Genomic DNA, 19,849 nt, shown 5'->3' on the forward strand with positions numbered 1-19,849 from the left:
GAGGACCACAGCTAGCAGCACAACTTAACAACCTCCTGATGACCTGGCTGCTGTATCATATAAATATACTGCCTGGAGGGGAGGCAACCATTTGATTGACTCATTGTTTGATTGATTGATTAAGAGAGGCATACTGGCACACCAGTAGCTGAAACGTAAGCTTCAGCTGTCTATGCTGGTGGTGTTCTTCAAGCCCTGTTGAACTTATTAAGAGTTACAGCTGTGAGAAGGAGAAATGTTATAATTGCCGGCCATTATTCTCAAAACACATCTCTTCAGAACTGCCTTCAAATCTCATGCTGAGTCTGTCAAGACTGCTGGCTCAGAATCCACAATCCCTCCACGATCTCCAGCTCAACCAGACACACAGAGATACAGGAAGCAGGAACATAAAGCAGACTGCACCCTGCTGAACAGCCATGCTGAACACCTCCAGCAAACTGTAGGAGATCAGGCCAGACACTGTCCAGCTACTAATGAGAACTAGTTCCCAGGACAAACTTGTAGATTTGTAACGGAAACAATGAAGTCGTGCCAGACCAAACTTGACAAACAGGCGCACTATTGGAGAACTTGCCTTCACAGCAAGAGCCAGTACAAAACACCAGAAAACGCAAATGAAAAGAAAAGAGAAAACAACCTTGAAATAAACTGGACATAAAAACACAAGTGGATATGCTGTAGCTTAATATTGATGATCACCCCTTTGACAGCACACAAAGCTGTTCTGTTCTGACTATGCAGTTTGCCGTCTGCCCCACAAGGGGGAAGCAATAAACCACCACACTAAAACCACCTAGGCAAAAAAAATGTAATTTAATTCCTGTCTGTCAGCATTTCCTCTGGTCTTGCTCAGCCTGACCCCCCCCTTCTCCCAGTTCAGCAGCAAACTCCCAGTACAGGCTACAGTGTAGGCTACATTCACACACACCAAAGAAACCACCAACACATTCACACAGGAATATACCGACACATCAGGCTTAGCGAAGACATTTGGGAAACACCTATAAACAGGAAAATGTTCGACACCCTGTTAAATCCAGTGTGAGAAGATGTTCTGCCTACCTGCAGGTAGCGGGCCTGGTATCCCAAGAGCTCCTCTCCCAGCGGCACCACCATCTTCTCCAGGCTGCGCCGGTGAGAGTGGGCTTGGATGTCGGGGCTCTCTTCGGAGCGCAGCTCGATGTGAGAGATCAGGAGGTTGGAAATCACCTGCTGCACTGCCTGCCAAACAGAGAGAAGGGTTGCACATGTTCACAGCTCCACACAAGGTGTTAAATTATCCGTTCTTCCTAAAAACAGATTGATATTCTGCACATACACTACCGGTCAAATGTTTTAGAACACCTGCATTTTTCCAGTTTGTATTGAAATGTATGCAGTTTAATGTCTCGATGTACTATGAAATTAAAGCATAGAACAAATAAACATTTGGGGATAATCATGGAATCGTTTTGTTTTAGAAATGTTAACCCCTTAAGATGACAAACCCCTCCGGTACCCTTAAAAGGGCACCAAATCTGTGTGCTTCTCTTCCATGTGTACTCTTCACAAGTGTTTGGTATCCCATGAAAGCTGAGACTCTCAACTTCCTAAGAATGTGAAGCATTCTCTGATGTTTTTTGTATCCCCCTCGCGCATTCCGAAATGGGGTGTGGGAGGACATTTGGTCTGAGTAGGAATACAAAATCCCAGAAATATTGACAATTATGACATATTCTGGAACCAGATAGTCTACTAATCAAAACAAGACCATCCACGTTTTGGTAGAAGTAACACAGACCCGTAGAGACATCAAAAATATCAAGATAGAAAATGGTTTACAGTGTACTAACACACAACAATTTTACATAATTGGATCTGAACTTCTCTGTGTTTGATAGAACATCAAATAATATATACTGGATTAATCGTTAGGTTGTTCTGAACAAAACAAGGCTATTTGGAGCAGACTGCGCGTTTACCCCCCCGGGCTCTGAATGACAGCGGGCGACACGGACACTGTAAATCAGCTGTGTCTGAGAATGAAACTTCTATGCACAGGAGCTGCACGTAACACTGCCAAATAATGCTTAAGGGGGTGTAGTAGCACACTATAGAACTCTGAAATGTACATTATTTTTCAGTTTTTGGTAACCTAAACGTTTTTTTTTTTAACCTCTGGCAGTTTACCGCTTACCTTTAAAGGTTATTCACTGGACTTGAACTGCTTAGATTTCAATAAAAACTGGTAACATGGGGGTGATCTAAAACTTTTGATCGGTAAATTATCTTTGGATAAAAGCCTCATAATACAATTCTAATACTAATGTAAACATTTCTTTGTAATGTGCCCGTGTCACTCACCCTAGTGTCGCTGCCTGGAGTGGCACTCAGGGCCAAGATACGAAACTGCCGTCTGTGGCTCCCCAGCTCCCTCACCACCTGGAGAGGAAAAAGTGAATTATGTCAGATCTGATCACCAGGGCATCCTCAGGGGGAAGCAGCATTGCCGTTTCTGCATGTGCCCTCAGTCACAGCTGTACCTGGCAGTAGGCATGGTTGCCCAGGGCCTTGTGGGCCTCGTCAATCACCACACACTTGACTTGAGGGGCGGGGCAAGCCTCTCGGGACAGGTCATTCACCATCACCTGGGGCGTCAAGAAGAACACACGCCGGGACCTCCAGATCTCCTTCCGGGTCTGCGCCTGAGTGCTTCCTGTGGAGAGGGGTGACAGTATTACAAACTTCTGATACAGCTGTTAAACCTACAATTGAAAAGAAAGACGTTATTGTCAGTCTACCATGCTGTAGTGCTGTATGACATCAGCCGTACCTGTCAGCTCCGCCATGTGTTCCTGGGGGATTCCCATAACCTTGTAGCACGCTTCGATCTGCTGGGCTACCAGGGGCTTCGTGGGAGCCATGAACACAATTTTCCCGGAAGGGTACCATCTGTAGAAGTTGTACATGACCACCGAGGCAATGAATGTCTTTCCCAACCCAGTAGGCAGGCACACCAGGGTGTTCTGGAAGAGGGCCGCTTCTGAGATCTTCAGCTGGTAGTCCCTGACTGGGTAGTTGGTGGGGTAGATCCACACATCAGCTGAGGAGGGGTCAAAGCCAGGCAGGTCTTCAGGGCACGCTGTGGTGGTGGTGGTGGCAGCAACAGGCAAAGGGACACTTGGAAGTGGAGTGGACTTGGCCTTGGCATCATCTTCCTGCCAGGTGTGGGAAACGCTCTGCAAGCTTTTTTCCGCTTCATAAACAGCCACTAACATCAAGTCATCATCATCATCTTCATTCTCAAAGCCACAGTCTGCAGAGTTAGACTTGCCGATCTGTCCCCACAGTGAAGGACGGCTCGCTGAAGCTATAGCCTGGGTCTTCTCTTTGGGTTTCCCTGCCCCACTGCTCGGCCCGGCCTTACGCTTCACTGGCAGCCTGTGCCCGGCGGCTGGATCTCGGTTGCCCACGTTTGCAGGGACGGCTGATCCCCAAGTCTGAATCATCGCTTCTGTGTTCATTTGTTTCTTCTTGCCTTGCAATCCTAAACATTTTACAAGTCCATGCTACCAGACCAACACAAATGCATGATTGATTAAAAAAACGACCTATGCAAGGATCTGTTGCACTCTGGCTGGTGTTTCATAACATCAGGAAGTACGACAGCACAGCAGAATTATGTGTATGTATATATATATATATATATATATAGTTGTTTTTTAATACGTATCGCCGCAAATTGACAACGGACACGTAAATTAAACTATAAATGCGCTTTAACCATGTAAAGATAGACAGAAAACATGTCCTGCTGTAATCGCCGCACTGTGTTGTTGAAAGTGGCGCTGTCTGGTGACGTAGATGGCGGGTTAAAGGTCACAGACTTCCTCGCCCATCTGATTGGAGGAAATCCTGCCCTGATCCTCCAATTGCAAATCAGAACGCTGGCGCATCGACATCCCACAAAGTAATATAAATATCGGACATATATAGGTGTAAATATTAAATATTGTACGTGAGAAATACATTATCTCTTCAGGTCTACATAGTGGCTGAACATGACAACACTTTCACTATTAAGCAGGAATTGTAGTCGCGTCCCTGCGGCGCAGGTCTGCGCAGCTCTGCAGAATCCCACCGATCCTATTGGTGCAGCCGCGCAGAACTGCTTCCCTGCAAAAAGGCATCAGCGGTTTGTCCTCTCACATGCATGGCAGAGGAAAGAGTTGTGGGAAACAAAACTGCAATACGACTGAACACACGTCAGGAAACTGCACGAAAATCCTATTTATGGCTATGGCTGTTGTATTATTCTGTTAGTTATTGTGCTAGTACTAGTACACAGCGGAGGACCAGCACACATATGTACACTGACACTTTGCAGACTAATTAACGAGTACCTGCTAGAACCTGAAACAAATACGGGCGTGTTTTTTTGTTAGGCACTGTTTGCACCGAAAGCCAAATAAGCCAAAGCACATGTTTCCTGTCTCCTCCCACAGTGAGGGGTGAAAGGTCATCGACTTGAGGTGTAAGATGGCCGCTGAACCAAGCAAGCAATGGAGCGAAGAGCAGCTGAAAAGTGATGATCTACCCAAGAAAGACATCATTGCATTTTTGCAAGACAACGCTGCTAACTCGGTAGGTTGACCACGACCCGCGGTGTGAATCTGCTCTGTTTGCTGTGGCACAGGTGGTGAAATGCACGAAGATTTCCGTCCCGTTGGTCCAAAGCATGCTGCGTGGAGTTGCCCCTCATTAAAGTTGCATAGGAACTAACACAGTCATTCACGTTTCAGTTGTATGAAAGCTGAAGTTATGTTTGAATCAGATGCATAAGATGCACTAATCTAAATATACAAATTGCAAGGATGAAGATTTGGTTAAAAAGACATTCTCGGATTTCACAGCATCACAACATGACTTTTAAAATGGGGGACGGTGCATGCTATAGCTAAATTAATGTTGCATGCTTGTTCATTTGCACAGCCTCTACCTGTAATCCTATCCTTCTGTAAATCCATCTTTCTGTCTCTAGTTTCTTGCAGAGCACAAACTGATGGGGAATATCAAAAATGTTGCCAAAACTGCAAAGAAGGAGAATTTAGTTTCAGCCTACAATCAACTGTTCGAGAGCAAGGTGAGTGTGCAAGCTTTCCTAGTTGTATGTCAGTCATTATTGGGTTGTGATTTACTGAACATCAACATGCATCTCCAGAGCACCCACTTATTTTAAAATTCAACTCGAACGCCTGGTTTATAGGCCTTGGCTGCACGTATTGATTGAACTCCAATGCTGTGGGATTTGACACCCTTGTTGTTTCTGTGTGCAGAGATTCAAGGGCACCGACCCCGTGGAGGACGTGACGCAGCAGGTCAAGGAGGTGAAGATCGAAGACAAGCCAAAAGACACCAAGGCAGCAGAACCGGTGGATGAGGTAAGGGTTTCTTGGCCACTGAAGGAATTTGGCACTTTAGTACAGTGCATTCCTTCTCTGGAAACTTCATTCTGTTCTTTGCTTTAGAATTATATTTATTATCCATACCTGCTGTTGGAATTATACTGGGCGTTTAATGTCCATTTTCCACAAATGTCCTGTGCTTCCTTAGTCACAGTGATGTTTTTGTCTTTGGCACAGGGGCCTCCTAGATACACTAAATCTGTGCTGAAGAAGGGAGACAAGGCCAGCTTCCCAAAGAAAGGTGACACTGTGAGCTGCTGGTACACTGGGACTCTGGAGGACGGCACAGTCTTCGATACCAATGTAGCCGCAAGTAAGCACTGCTGAACAGAAGACGGCGTTATGAGAAGTGTTTCTGCGGCCCAGACCACTTCAAATGAATTGCTTTCTGTACATTGAAATGGTGCATTTGGGTGGAAGTCAAACCATTACACTCAATAGATGATATATTCTCTCCACTGGATAGATACAGGAGATTTCTAACAAACCACAAGCCAGTACGCCTGAAACCGACAAATGATGGGTGTGTTTCAGAAATAGTTTAGTCCAACGCAGTTTAGGACAGTAATCTCCTTATACAACCATCATACAGATTACAAACAAAAGGTTGTGACTCGCATGCTTGTTTTATAGCATTGTTCAGAAATGCACCCTTGTGTAATCCCGATTGCTTTTCTCTGTTGCAGCTGCCAAGAAGAGGAAGTCAAGCAAACCCCTGAGCTTCAAGGTTGGAATGGGGAAAGTCATTCGAGGGGTAAGTCATCACCAGGAGGGCACTGGACACCTTTCTTTTGGTCTTTGTTTTAAAATACTTTTCATAAGTTTTGTACTTCTACATGTTGTTTGACTCCCGGGCAGCTATGCTCTTGATAGTGGATATGCTTACCTGTGCTTGTGTCCTCTTCGTAGTGGGATGAGGCCCTGCTGACCATGAGCAAGGGAGAGAAGGCCTGTCTGGAGATAGAGCCCGAGTGGGCATACGGCAAGAAAGGGCTGCCCGATGCCAAGTATCCTTTGCTGCAGAGCACGAGTCACCATCTCTCAGTCGTAGCGTATCGACAGCCTGTTTATAATCTGACGCTAGGGCCTGCAAAAGTGCTTACGTAGATAATGAAGACTTTGGAGATGCAAAGGGGATATTTGGTTGCCCCAAAAAGCATCAGAAATGTCTTTGTTGATTTGAATTGTTCCCATGGCAGAGATACCTAGAGTGTATGTTTTACCTTGAAGTGCAGTTTTACAATATTCCTAGGATTCTGTGTAGGAGAGGGTTGTGCATAACTCTGAACCAGTAGGAATGGTTATTTGGAGCAAGAAATCAAAAACTAGGCAGAATTAGCACAGGGGCTTTACAGATTTCTCTGGCAGAACCCCTGTTCAAAGTAAGGCCTTGATGGCTGTCCTTTATAGTTATCGTTTTTCTGTGCATTCCTTTCCTTAAATCATACTTCTTGCAGAATTCCACCCAACGCCAAGCTTATCTTTGAAGTGGAGCTGGTTGCAATCGACTGATTGTACAGGTCTTCGGCCGAGAGCCCTGGAATGCAGCCGACTATCCCGAGACCCTGTTCCCGACTATGAAACACTGTAAATACTGAGCACTTTAGTTCCTCCACAGTGGTGAGGACTACAGTATTATGAGATGAACAGATATGGAGATCCTGCATCTATTTTTTTGCTTATATTTTCCCCCTATTTTGCATGGTGTTATTAAATAAACATTTTGAACACATTAACTTGCCTCAAGTGTCTTTCTTCAGTGGGATTGATTTTAGGTCACAAATGTGGAGTGAATTGATTCTTCAACATTAGGCTGGAGTAAACCGAAATAAAAACCAAATTTAATTCGATTAGTGATGTTTATTGGAGGTTTATCCCATAGGTCTACTCCAGAACAAACTGCTACAAGGATAGTAAATCACCCCACACACAGAACAAAGAATGTAAAGATGTTCATTTCAAAAACCAATTCAGTTAGAATAGATAATGCACGTTTTTATTTTATGACTCTATTCCTGAACAAGAGCACGGATTGACCCTAAGCTTCAGTTCCCACCCTCAGTTTTAATAATTTGAACAAATGCCTTTCAGAATTTTGTTAAACTATTAATGGAAAAACATGATATACATATTATGTACAGAGATCTTTGCTCATGCAGAATGTGTATTCAGTACAAGAGGTAAATCACTGCCCCCACCGAGTCTGAATAAGGAAAGCATTAGAATCCGTGATGTGCTCAGCTGCACGCACATGTGGCCAGAGTTTAGGAGTTGGCGTTGGGTCCCTTCTTCTTGCCGAATGTGGGCACCACGTTAACGAAGCGGCGGTTGTACTGGATACGACGCTTCGCCCGCCCAGTCTTCTTCTTCTTCTTCTCCTGCTTGTCCACCTGGGTAAAGGATGAAGGTCAAATAAGCGGTGAGCCAGTGTGGAAGGCCCTGATCAACACTCATCCTAGACTGCAAGCATGTATTCCTGCAGAATAACCACTTGAGTTTTGCAAGATGTATGCATCAGGAAGCCATTTGCAGCTTAAGAACTTGTACTGAATTCAAGATAATTAAAATCTAAAATACAGATTTGTAGTATTTGTTTTTCAAATGTGTTACTACTGTAAACTACTGTGATTTAAGGAAGGGAAATGTCAATTATAATAAATATATATGCATAGGCCTACATATACAGTAAATTGCTTTTCATTTTTGACCGATTTGGGGTTTAAAAGTATGTTAATGCAATTGCTGTGATAAACTACACCACAGTGGACATTCCATATGATACGATACCAGTTTCACACACTTTTGCAAGTCTATCCTTTACACAGAAAACATGCATTTGGTTTGAAAAAGATCGTTCTGCTGGAAATAGATAAGACACTTAAGACTTGGCCATTTTACTACAGTGTGGGGACTGAATACAAAGCCGGAGTTTAGACCTGTACTGACCTTTGGCGTCTGTCCGCGCACCTTGCCAGCTCGAGCGAGAGAGCCGTGGACCTTGCCTAGTGAGAGGGAAATGAAGATGGATTCAACGAAACGGGAAGAAATCCCGTCTTTGAAGCTTGTATTCATCGAAATGTGCCATTATCAAATCATTTGTACCACAGCAGACATTTTAGGGGGTTGGTAATTATATATTTAGATGCCTACAATACATTATACACACGCAAAACAAGATTAAAGGAAGATGGACTCCCAGGCAGGCAGTTTAAATGTCACCTAAAAAACTGTTCGGGGACCAGTTTGGCAGACCAAGATTAACACGGTCATTGAATATTCCAATGCAATTTTTCATCGGGGAGATCCCAGACTCGTGCCAATCAAGTCTGCTTCATTACCATCGCCAAAACCAATCGCATTACATGACACAGACTAGAAACTAGAGAGCAAAGGTCCCCCACCTCCCAGCATCCTTGCCACAACATCAATGGTACAGTGCTCCGACACGCCACAGAGACCCAGAGAGGCATCATCCTCCAGGGGAGTGCCAGCCAGCAGCAGCACCTGCTCCTCGACACACAAGCCCTCCAGAGCCTGGATCCGAGCCTGCAAAACACCCCACAACGACAGCACTTAAGGACGCTTCAGAAGCAGGAGTGTAACACCAGCTGATGTCTGATCCACAATTTGGAAAACATCTATGACACACTCTCTCTCTCTAAAGCATGTCAGGAGAGAGGAAGTGTGTAGTTTTCAGGGTGACGGGGGGTATGGACTCACCTTGATGTCTCTGATGGTCTCCTGCCCTGTCACCTCCAGGGTGTGGGTGGTCTGAGTGCGCACAAACAGCTGCATCTTGATCCTGAGCAACAAAGCAGCATGCAATCACCATCAGCAAGAGTATCAACACGATTATTACGATGTTGGGTGCAATCTGTACACTAAATGTGCCGTTTGTGGTTCACGGGCCCATTCAAAAAGTTCAGTTTAGGTATTCACAGTAATACATTAAGCTACAATAAATCAGTCAATGTCACCATATAACAAGTATCACGCATAAATAAACGCTTACAGAAAAAGCAGAAGTCAGAGTTATGCACATCATATGAAAGTTGATCGCCTACAATACTTTAAATAAAATGCACGATAGTGGTTGAATGCCTTGCCCACGTCCGCCGCCATAGCCAGGCTGCGCTCGGGCCTAAAACAGGGCTACGCTGCTAACACTTAACCAAACACAGAAACGCAGTCTTGGGATTATAACTGAGAAGATAAGACTAAAAAACATAAAAATTGACTTTAAAAAGACACAACCGCATACCCAATCTCCGAATTGTTACGATACGAAACAACGTTTAGTTACTACATATACGTCGTTTTAACTTTTCAGCAATAATACATTACCAGCTACGATATGAATATATAAAAACGCTTCACAGCACTCTTTGTCGGTCACGGTACTTACCGGCTAAATAACAAAAGCTGAAAGATGGCAGAATATAAAGTGTAGTGCGATTTAAACCCCGAAGTTTATTCGGCAATGTGTCTCTCTCGCAGCGCGGAGGAAAAGGGCTTGTTTATGTGCGCATGCGCCAGAGCAGGGCCTCATGGGACACTCTCGCGAGATTTGTTAGTAGAATTAGCGCGATTACATTTTATGCTCCGCATGCTGAGACGCATTTCACATTTTCTAATATGGGAAATGGCATATAAGGCAAAATCCCTGTATCAATTTAGTATGCGCCCTATGCTCATTAAATAACATTTTAAAGGGGTAGAAATTTAGTTTGGAAAACTGTTTTAAACACACATTTTATCATATTTAAAGCAGCAAAGGTAAGCTATGTGTATTACCCATCACAATATGTACTTTAATAGGGTGCAAGCCCCTACTTGACCTACATTAGTTGTAAAATTGTTTATAGGATTATAGGTAAAATAGGATTATTCCTCCACTCCCACAGCAGTTTGTTACAAAAGGATGATCTCTACAGCCTGATCCCGATCATGCATTGCAGTCCATCCCTACGATTTCCCTTTTCTATTAAAGCCAAGACAGAGCAAGCTTTGAACTCATTTTCTCTCTTTAAAGCATCACATTCACAGCTTTGTTTAAATGGTATGAACCAGGTGCCCCTGTCTCGATCCTGCCCATCAAATGCCATCATGTCAGTATGTTGCAGTTAGAAAATACTGGATGTACACAAGGCCAACCACAGAAGAGCACATCATGTCATGTACAATTCCTTGGCACAGAGGGACTTGCCCCCCATTACAACTAGAAGGAAATACCTAATTGTGATAAATTGTATCTAGAATGATTGAGCTGCTTTAGAACTTTTTTTTAAGGGGCCATGTTCCCATGTTTGAATAGTAGGGAACACTAGAGACCTCTGCAGAAAATGAAACACCCTGAAACATGGGGCTCATGGTGAAAATGCAAGCGGCTGGCATAGCTCATTCAAGAGAGAAAGTGCAGAAAGTGTAATACTCCACCTTCCTAAAAATGGTATTTGGAGTTCCACATGGGTCACACAAATTTGGGCCAAGTTAAAGTACAATGGTATTACACTTTATGCAAACGTACATGAAGAGTGGCACAGCAAAGAAGCAATGAGATTTCTCAACAGCAGCAGGAGAAAATCATTGGTGCTATTCCAGTAGAGGTAGACAAATAAAAAATGAATAAAGGATGTCCATTATGTTCTTTTATTATGAAATTAAAGTATGAAGTCACAATAAAAAACAAAGACTTTATTCCCTCATTTTAGTTCAGTTCAGTATTTGATCACAAAATAAACCCACACCTCCCAGAAAAGGAGAAGAAACAAAATCAGGTTGCTGGGAATACACCTAGTAGAAAGCTCACATCAAATAAAATATTGTGGGTAACAAACAAAAGCTGCATTTACAAAAAAAACATTGTATTCTTACAAGTCCCTGGGACCTGTATATTACATACCCAATTTATCTCCTGAAACTCAATGAGCTAATTAAATAACCCCATTTTAACTTAAACACTTTATACCTCCGTTTTTAATTCACATTTTTGTACAAGAAACCGATTAATGTTATGAAATCATCAAAAACACCTGCCCTTCAACAGATACTACATCCTGAAACTATTTCAAATGGTGACGGGGTAAATTCCCTTAGAAAGGGGGTCAGGAAGGTGCTCACTGCAGACTACAGTATGAAGCTTTGTTAAAAAGATGTGTTGTTGTCCTCCTGTGTGCCCAATCATGTCGGTGGAGGTGGATAGTACTGCCCATAGTTCCATGGATTCTGGTAGTTGTACTGTGGAAAAGAACAGTCTGTTAGAAACGCCGTTATGATCCAAGAAACACTCAAAGATAATCAATTAGATTCATTCCCAGGCAGGCATTTGTTCAAAGTGTGTAGTTTGCAGTTCTGCGCTGAGCAGGAGACACTGACCTGGTACCAGTTGTAGTTGTATGCCGAGTGGTTGGTCTGCATGTCACCTGCCATCATGTGCCCAGTGACCGCCGCGGTGTCGTCGGTGCGCTGCTTCTTCGGCTCTGGTTCCTGAGACCTGCAAGCGGACACAAGAACACTGTTTATTCCTTATAACAATGGTGTATCTATCTTCAGACCGCACACACTGCAAATACAGACAGGATGTAACAGGACAAAAGAAAAAATACTGAGATATGCACATGGAGTACTTTTCATTAAGGTAAAGTGAACCATTCAAATTAATTGGAATAAAGCATTGGAATTAAATCAGTAGCAGTCTTCCTTACCCATTTTCAGCTTTTCGTTTTGTTGATTCCTGCTCTTTCAGAAGTGTTTGATGTTCATCATAGGCAGACATAAGCCTAAAAAAGAAAACACTGAAATATCAAAAGCTGCTACTTTGCCATTATTCAAAATAAAGAAACTTCATAGAAGCATATTCAACAAAATACATACTTGTTGACATCACTGCCAAAGTCCTCCAGGAACTCCACCTTGCGCTGAGAGAAGGTGACTCTGGTCTCAATAGGCAGCGGGCTGCTCAGCGCCTTGTCGAAGCACGACAGGATCTGCTCTTCGTTCTGCTTCACGTCACTGCTGTACTCCAGCTCCAGCAAGTTCAGGTACAGCCTGGGACTCTGCTAAAGGACAATAAACATGTTTGGTTTTACATGGAGTTAGAACAGACAGATGCGATAGATGGACTGTAGGCCTTCTAGGCTTACTGTGAAAGAAACAGCTGCCTATTGGAGGACCCCTGCACTGCCACATCGCTCCCAAACAGCACAGAGCAGGGAGGACAGATCTTTAAGTGGTCATTCCAAAGTGAGATGAAAGGGGTGGGGTGGAGGGAAATTGGAGATTCTAAATGTATCCATTTAAAATAAAATTTTACCTGGTCTCTCTCTATGGCCTCCACTAGCACCTTTCTGGCCTTCTGTAGGCTCTTCTGCACCTTGAAGAGCTGCCGGGCCAGTTTAATGGCATAGAAGGACGCCTCGCTGGCGTTCTTCCCGTTGTTCATGGCGTCCTGCAGCAGACTCTCCGCCTCCTCCAGATTGCCGTGGCGTCGCTCCAGACTGACCCTGCGCAGCCGTACCATGGCCAGCCCCGGCACAGCCTCCTCCAGTGCCTGCAGGATCCCCCGTGCCTCCTCGATGTTCCCTGAGGCCCACAGACACAGACACGTTACACCACTGCACAACCGGCTTCATCACGCGTTCAGACAAAATCGCCACGCTTCACATCAGCCCAGTGTGACAGACATGATCAGTTCTCTTGCGTTGACAACTAACTCATCTCGGAGGAACTGGTTTATAGAGGCATGAGAGATGCAATTGTAAAAAATATTAAGCAAGCTTACCCTGTTGTTCCTCAAAGGCAGCCCAAAGGAAGTGAACCATGGGCTTCTTGGGCAGATGAGTCTTGCAGGCCTTCTTGTAGATGTGTCTTACGCCTTCAATGCTGTGGTTTTCCAGATACTTTGCATACTTAGGAGAGAAATTTAGGAAGAAGAAAACCCCCAGACAAATTATAATAAGCTTCTGAACGGCTCTGGTGAGTAAATACATTTACAGAACATTAAAATTCTTTTAAACCCATCAGCACCTTCATCGAACCATTAAGATTAGTTTCTGTAAGGTAGGACGAAGAGATGCAACGTAGTTGGCAAATGCAGTAGTCAAATCTGGTGGCAAGCCGGCCATCCCCTAATACAACAGATACAGTCACATATCAACGTTACAATTAAATAGTGCAGAAAGTTACTGAGGAGTTGAAATGCTTTAGACGCTTGTCAGGATTCCATAGTTACCTTGATCCAGAAGTCCTCATACAGGGCACAGGCTATCAGGCATCTCTCAAACAGCACCACCACTCGTTCTGGGGTCCCATTCTCTATCTCAAAGTCCAGGTACTCCTTCCAGTTATTCAGCTGGGCTTTTTCCAGGGGCTTCACATGGAAATACGGACGCTTAATCTGAAACACATGCAAGAAGAAAGGTTAAATTATTACACAAATGTGCCTTCTGAATGACAGCTTCTCCCCTATAATATCACCCTCACACTAGCTTTAAAACACCGGTTTGACTCAACGTCCTGCAGAGCTACACCGATTGTCAGGCTGTAGGAAAAAGTGGAGGAGATTCAGTGCACTCACCGCTTCCTCGAAGGCCCACCTCTTGCTGACCTCATGCTCGTTGTGATTGAACACTTCCTGACGAGATTCCACGACTTTGTGCCGCATGTTTTCGATTTCCGTGACGAGCTGAGAAACGAAAGGGGATGGGAAAAAAAAGGGAGATGACCAGGAAAATAAAGAAAAGGCTTACAATGGAGTTGCACATGCCTGATTCAGCGAGTGTGAACTGAAGCCCTGCCAGGAACATTATTAAAGCATAAAGCAGGCCTTGTCATAATCGTTTCCAGTACGTGATGATGCATCATTTCTTTATAAGAGATTCATTATACAGTACAGGGATTTTGCAGAGCCCGAGATCAATCCTAAAAGCATACTAGATGACAATTGCAAATGCATCAATGTCATGCCAGATAAGTTCCCTAACCTTTGCAGGGTCAGTGAGGTCCTCTGTGCCGGGGGGGATGTCATCGCCAGGAGGCACCTCCTCCCCACTGTGCCCATTCACCACCGCCAGCTCCCGCCGCAGCCGAATGAACTCATCCAGTGACAGGAAGTGCTTTGGCAGATTGCCCTGCACATGTTCTCTGAATCTGCATAGGGAAAACCACAAAACCTGAAAACTGAATATCTGCAAAAACATATATACTGAAAAACTGATAAAGAATCACCTGAAGTGAACCATTGAAGAAATAAAAGATTTTTTAGTGGCAGCATTTTCACATATTTGTTTCCCTCCAGGTGGCAGCAATACACTTCAATATTATACACGCATTTTACAGAAATGACCTAGTAAGTGAGTGGGGGTCCATAAATGCAGTAATAAACATTAAGAATGGGAATTTAGAATAATTTGCTATTCAAATACTTGTGATCCTAATTTTTCGTGTATTCGATTAACCTGATTAGAGTCCATCTGCTCTTAGTTCGCAAAAATTAAATTCACATACAGGCCTACTATAAATTTACACAGCATGATAGTTTAACATTACAAGTATACAATATACATTAAGTAGTGGCATCAGAATAATTTCAATCAAAACTATGTATTTATTGCATAGTATTTTAATTTAAAAAAATGCCTCACTAACTCAACCCATATAAATATTAAATATAGAATATTGGACTATTTTAATAGTCAAGCTTGCAGGACTAATCTACTGGTATATGCATTTACAGTTTAATGTTAAGAATATACTCCATACCTCTGGAAGTGATGGCTGTACAGCTGAGTGGGGATTCCCAGAATGCGGTCATAGACAGAAGTCACATTTGCCAGGTTCCCCAGCTCCATCTCCCAGTTAATGTAGGCCTCCCAGAGACGGTCTGAGCGGAAATCTGTGCCTGCTGCCAGTACTGCGTTTTCATACACGCTGCAAAACAAAACCTGTTAAACACCTGCTGCTTCCCATGAGACACTTCGTGAAGCAGAGAAGGTCTCCTGTTTCACAGCCGATGTCACATGTTCAAGAGCCGCAGTAAACAGGCTACATCACAGCCCCACAGTTTAACCCTTCACAAATGTCAGCAGCTTCTCCGACACAAACTTTTAAATACGAGATTCAAAGGTGATCAAAAAGCAAGCACTGTGTAAGTTAAAGCTATATCCACCTATAACTATTCTCCCTCCCTGGTCTCCTGCCAACACAATTAGGGAAAGGGGGGGACAAACATCACCCAGAGAGTGACAGGACATAAAAATTGTGATGACTTACGATCGTATCCTAGCCTCAGTGTCAGGCTCACTGGAGTCCAGACAGTCCTTCAGGAAGCTGATGTAGTGCAGCCAGAGGTCCACACTGAGGGGAATGGCCTGCAGCCCTCGGCGGTACACCTAGAGAGGGAGACACCACGGTGCGCTGAATCCAAGGGCCAGCACCATGCCTCCAGTGGAGAGCCAACACTGGAAATGTATTTACCGCTCAACCTTAACAAAATGCTAAATGAACTTGGAATTTTGTTTAAATAATCTGCCATTACCATTTAGGTGGAGGCTGCAAAAGTACATGTGAGTGTTCAGTTCTCCAAGGGGAGCAGGGGTCTTGGTTTCTTCCGAGATTGGAGGGTCCTGCTTTCTGACCAGGCTGAGGGTAAGGCTTTGGGGGGGTACAGACCATACGGCACAGACCCATTAGAGCATCACTGACAGCGTCTGACCAAAAATGCAATAAGATGTAGCAGATACATACAACTGGAATATCCACATTTAAAAATATGTTTTTTCCTTACTAGTATAAAAAGAGGACACTACCCTGCAATAGAGGTTTTAAAATGCAGTGGCTATCACTGCAAGCTTGGCAAGCTCTATATGTTAGATCACCTGTCAACAAAGGAAAGAAACATGTTAGATATATGGGGGGGGGGGACGGGGGGGACGCCACAGGCTGCCAAAAATCCAAATGAGCTACTGGAAAACAGGATGAACAAACCAATGACCACTATGGAAATGAAGATCCCACTGAAGACATACAAAGGAGTCCCATTATTCTTCCTTGCAGACGTCTGCAGTATTGGTCATGCAAACATATGTCTGTAGATTCTGGGAAAAATCTCTCTTGATTAGGCGGTTTTCCTTTTAGACAGGTCAAATGAAAAACCACTGGAATTGTCAAATTCGTTGCCTGAACCAATCCATTTAAAATCCAAAGGCACCGACTAAATTTCAGAATAACTGTACTATGCCTGCCTTAATTCAGGCATTACTATATTTGTAATGGGGGGGGAAAAAATCCAAAAGGTTTTCTAATGTTTTACAGCACAAAATATGGGACTGCCATATTGCCAAAATTAACTCCTTGGAGGATCTTAGGAGACAAATAATGACATCAACACAATAAAATGTTGAATTCAATGCAAAAAAAAAAAAAAAAAAAAAATTATGAAACTATGAAAGCTAATGAAGTAATCAAAAAGAGGTGATAAATCCTTCCCCTTCAGTCTGCTTAGTAACAGATCAGAAGCGTGTCACTGCCAGCCGTTTATCCTGTTCTCCAGCAGGTGTGTTTGGAATGGGATTCCCTCTCAAGTCCACAGCTTACCTCCTCTGCTTGCTTTATGTTCCCCTGCCGCCTCTCAATGTCAGCGTACTTCTTCCAGTAGCCGTAGCAGTATGGGTACCGCGAAAAAAAGGCGTCAAATGCCTTCCGGGCTGCTACAAGGTGATTCTGAAACAAAATTGCAGAAAATATTCTTAGGCATCAGTCAGCTTGACTGCTGGGGGATAAATGGTGCCATGAGCATATTTTTATGTGAACTGCAGTATTTGCCATTAACACAGAAGTATAAGGAGACATATTTAACATTTAAAATCCCCCCACACCCTGTCTCTGAAGCCACTCACCTCTTGCTCCACGTGCTGTAGCAGGTAGGTCCATCCAGTGAAGTCTTCTGGGTTCTCCTCCACTACTTTCCAGAACTTCTCATACTCTGCAGGGAAAGGCACCTCGTCTGTAACAAGCTCATCTAACCCATCTTCCAGGCCCTCCTTTGAAGTGTCTTCCAGCTCCATGTTGGAAGGACTGTCTGGTATTATTTCTGAATCCAGCACTTGCCCCGCTTCATCTTCTACCAAAGCTGCCATTTCAGGAACCGGTTCAGGGGCGGGGGACGGGGTGCCAACAGGAGCATTGACAGCAGCGTCAGTGGGGGCATCACCGAGAGCGTCAGCGGGGGCATCACCGAGAGCGTCAGCAGGAGCAACCGCAGAGGCCAAGGCAGGGGTGTCCGCAGGAGGTACCACAAGAGCATCGGCAGGTGCGTCAGGCTCACTGGTCTCCACTGCGCCGGCAGCCTCAGCACCAGGAGACCCACAATCACCGGCAGTGTCCGAGTCGAGGATGCCCGTCATTGGCTCAGCTGCTTCGTTAACAAGGGATTGATCTGGGGGGGAAACCGCAATCACATGAACTTTGTACTCACCACACTTTAGCCCTTTAGTCACTTTCTTCAAATATAAAGGGGATCTACAATCACAGTTATTAACAGAAAAAGGTTCTATTGGTTTGCTAATATAATCTGAAAGTGTTTGTATGCAGTTTGGTTATTTAAGCATCTAGATATTGTATGTTGGCAACATTTATATACAAGTGCTTCAAAAGCGTATTTTATTTTGAAATTACACAACTTCATCTCTCCTGCCCCACCCCTTCAACACACACCTCATTGAAAAGCAGATCAACAGTAGCTGCTGCTGCCCCTCCCCCAGGGAAAGTAGTGAAAGACTCGCTTATTTATAGAAACACAGATGCTTCCCAAATAGGAATCGCTGGACTAGATCTGAAGCCGAGCATGAAGGAAACGACCAGCCATGCTTGTGTGCGCAACAGTTCATCTGGGGGGGATTTCACAAGGCATGTGATCCTCTGTAGCCGAGAAACAGGCAATTCTACTTCTATGGCTGCTCCTATATAGTTATCTTTATATATCCTTGTAGTGGCGTATTACGCCATTAAAACATTTAATTCACGGAACAAATTGTTTAAATTGTATTCATCTGCTGCGCTATATCAGCATTAAACAGACGAAATGGTTATAAAATAATTGAATGACTGAATTAGATTGCACTGGTTACAATTAAGATTTTAAACTGCTATAAAGAAACGATGTGCTTTAAAATGCATTCATTGTTATCATATAGGCTACTTAATATAATGAGTATTATTTTGTAGCGTTTAAAAGTAACTTATAATGTTGCAATTGAGGCTCTGGGCAGTACGGAAGTGTTTTAAGGTAACTATCGTCTACAACTTAGTGCCTGATCAGATATTTGCATGATTAAGTGACTAAACTTATCCTGTCTCTATTTTTCTAATTTTCCCTTACATTGCCGTGTATTGAACATGCTAACTTGTGTCTGTTTGTAAAGTCAAACATATACAATGCGATTTGGTTCACTCTTTCAGTTTAAAACAAATGAAAACGCTCAACTTCACAGCACACAACTGTGTTACGCACATTTTATTATGAGCCCAAACCCGTCCCGGCGAATGAGCTACACAATTCAAAATATATCCACTGCATACATTTCACATTAAACGCCGAGTAGAAGTACACTTAGGTCATTAGAAATACATATACTGTTGTGTATTTACTTCGTGGCAGTCGGCAGCGCAAAGCCTGAGGCCTAGCTCCACTTTCCGCCCGACCGAGCCTTCAGCATGTGCCCGCTTCAGACTACGCCGAAAAACCCGTTTCTTTTTCGCTTTACCCCTTTAATACACGATTACTCACCGGGAGTTTCCATCAAAATGTGTGAATAACTGCTGATCTCGTCTGGGTTTATGTTATCTATCCAGTTTAGAGACGTGTTTTGCCGTTCTCATTCTCCAACGGTACCTACTCTAGCTCCGAAACGGGCAAGTGCGTTGTGCGCATGCGTTGTAGGGGCCGGGCGCCTGCTGGTTTAACCCTTTCGACCCGGGAACGGTCGGGGGGGCGGGAACACCGGAAACAGTATTGTTACCGGAAATGAGCGGCTATTGGCTGAAGAGGAGAGTTACAAATCTCCAACAGGGGGCTGTGTCTGCCTTTAAAATTGAGTGTGTGATTTGAATGTGTCTATGCTTTGTTCATCTCTGCAGTCCGCACATTTTCACAGACATTAAGAAATATCAGAATATAAGTATAAAAACAAAACAGAAATAATTGTATTTAATAGCAATATTGCAGCAAACATCTGTACTGCTTTATTTATTTATTTATTGAAGATGTGGCTCTCTAAAAACATAAAAACACCACAAAAAGATCTGTAATGCATTGATTATATTTCTGTAGATCATAAATTAACATACACTTTATGTAGGCCTATACTGACTCACATACAAGATTACCAGCTGATAGAAACTACTAA

General features: G+C 43.6%; 4 protein-coding genes across 5 annotated transcripts in view; 1 reads left to right on the forward strand and 3 right to left on the reverse strand.

The window, feature by feature from the left end:
* fancm (FA complementation group M) overlaps positions 1–3,377 on the reverse strand; it is a 58,956-nt gene extending 55,579 nt beyond the window's left edge. Inside the window, exons 1-4 of the mRNA XM_066694559.1 lie at positions 2,816–3,377; positions 2,526–2,698; positions 2,347–2,424; positions 1,066–1,224 (exon numbers count right to left, since the gene is read on the reverse strand). Coding sequence (XP_066550656.1) covers positions 1,066–1,224; positions 2,347–2,424; positions 2,526–2,698; positions 2,816–3,260 — 855 coding nt within the window. The 5' untranslated portion in view covers positions 3,261–3,377. The remainder of the gene's footprint in view (positions 1–1,065; positions 1,225–2,346; positions 2,425–2,525; positions 2,699–2,815) is intronic.
* Positions 3,378–4,479: 1,102 nt separating this feature from the next.
* Positions 4,480–7,183, forward strand: fkbp3 (FKBP prolyl isomerase 3). The gene is made up of 7 exons (XM_066694563.1): positions 4,480–4,626; positions 5,024–5,125; positions 5,319–5,423; positions 5,625–5,760; positions 6,134–6,201; positions 6,357–6,454; positions 6,905–7,183. Exons 1-7 carry the CDS (start codon positions 4,522–4,524, stop codon positions 6,957–6,959), a joined length of 669 nt encoding a protein of 222 aa, XP_066550660.1. The 5' UTR covers positions 4,480–4,521; the 3' UTR covers positions 6,960–7,183.
* Positions 7,184–7,421: 238 nt separating this feature from the next.
* On the reverse strand, positions 7,422–9,993 carry faua (FAU ubiquitin like and ribosomal protein S30 fusion a). Its single transcript, XM_066694564.1, has 5 exons — positions 9,853–9,993; positions 9,168–9,249; positions 8,849–8,993; positions 8,394–8,449; positions 7,422–7,837 (listed from the first exon to the last, which is right to left on the reverse strand). The coding sequence occupies exons 2-5, from the start codon at positions 9,240–9,242 to the stop codon at positions 7,712–7,714; spliced, it is 402 nt and encodes a 133-aa protein (XP_066550661.1). The 5' UTR covers positions 9,243–9,249; positions 9,853–9,993; the 3' UTR covers positions 7,422–7,711.
* Positions 9,994–11,082: 1,089 nt separating this feature from the next.
* On the reverse strand, positions 11,083–19,385 carry prpf39 (PRP39 pre-mRNA processing factor 39 homolog (yeast)). Of its 2 annotated transcripts, none has more exons than XM_066694566.1 (14): positions 19,231–19,385; positions 17,342–17,880; positions 17,040–17,165; positions 15,717–15,835; positions 15,207–15,374; positions 14,429–14,594; positions 14,023–14,130; positions 13,678–13,842; positions 13,228–13,354; positions 12,760–13,028; positions 12,321–12,502; positions 12,152–12,226; positions 11,823–11,940; positions 11,083–11,684 (listed from the first exon to the last, which is right to left on the reverse strand). In XM_066694566.1, the coding sequence occupies exons 1-14, from the start codon at positions 19,241–19,243 to the stop codon at positions 11,628–11,630; spliced, it is 2,232 nt and encodes a 743-aa protein (XP_066550663.1). In that variant the 5' UTR covers positions 19,244–19,385; the 3' UTR covers positions 11,083–11,627. The 2 variants fall into 2 exon arrangements, with proteins under 2 accessions (XP_066550663.1, XP_066550662.1); XM_066694565.1 differs by having other exon boundaries at positions 12,321–12,505.
* Between the last annotated feature and the right edge of the window lie 464 nt (positions 19,386–19,849).

This window comes from Amia ocellicauda, chromosome 21 (genome assembly GCF_036373705.1).
Source record: "Amia ocellicauda isolate fAmiCal2 chromosome 21, fAmiCal2.hap1, whole genome shotgun sequence".
Lineage (NCBI taxonomy): Eukaryota > Metazoa > Chordata > Actinopteri > Amiiformes > Amiidae > Amia > Amia ocellicauda.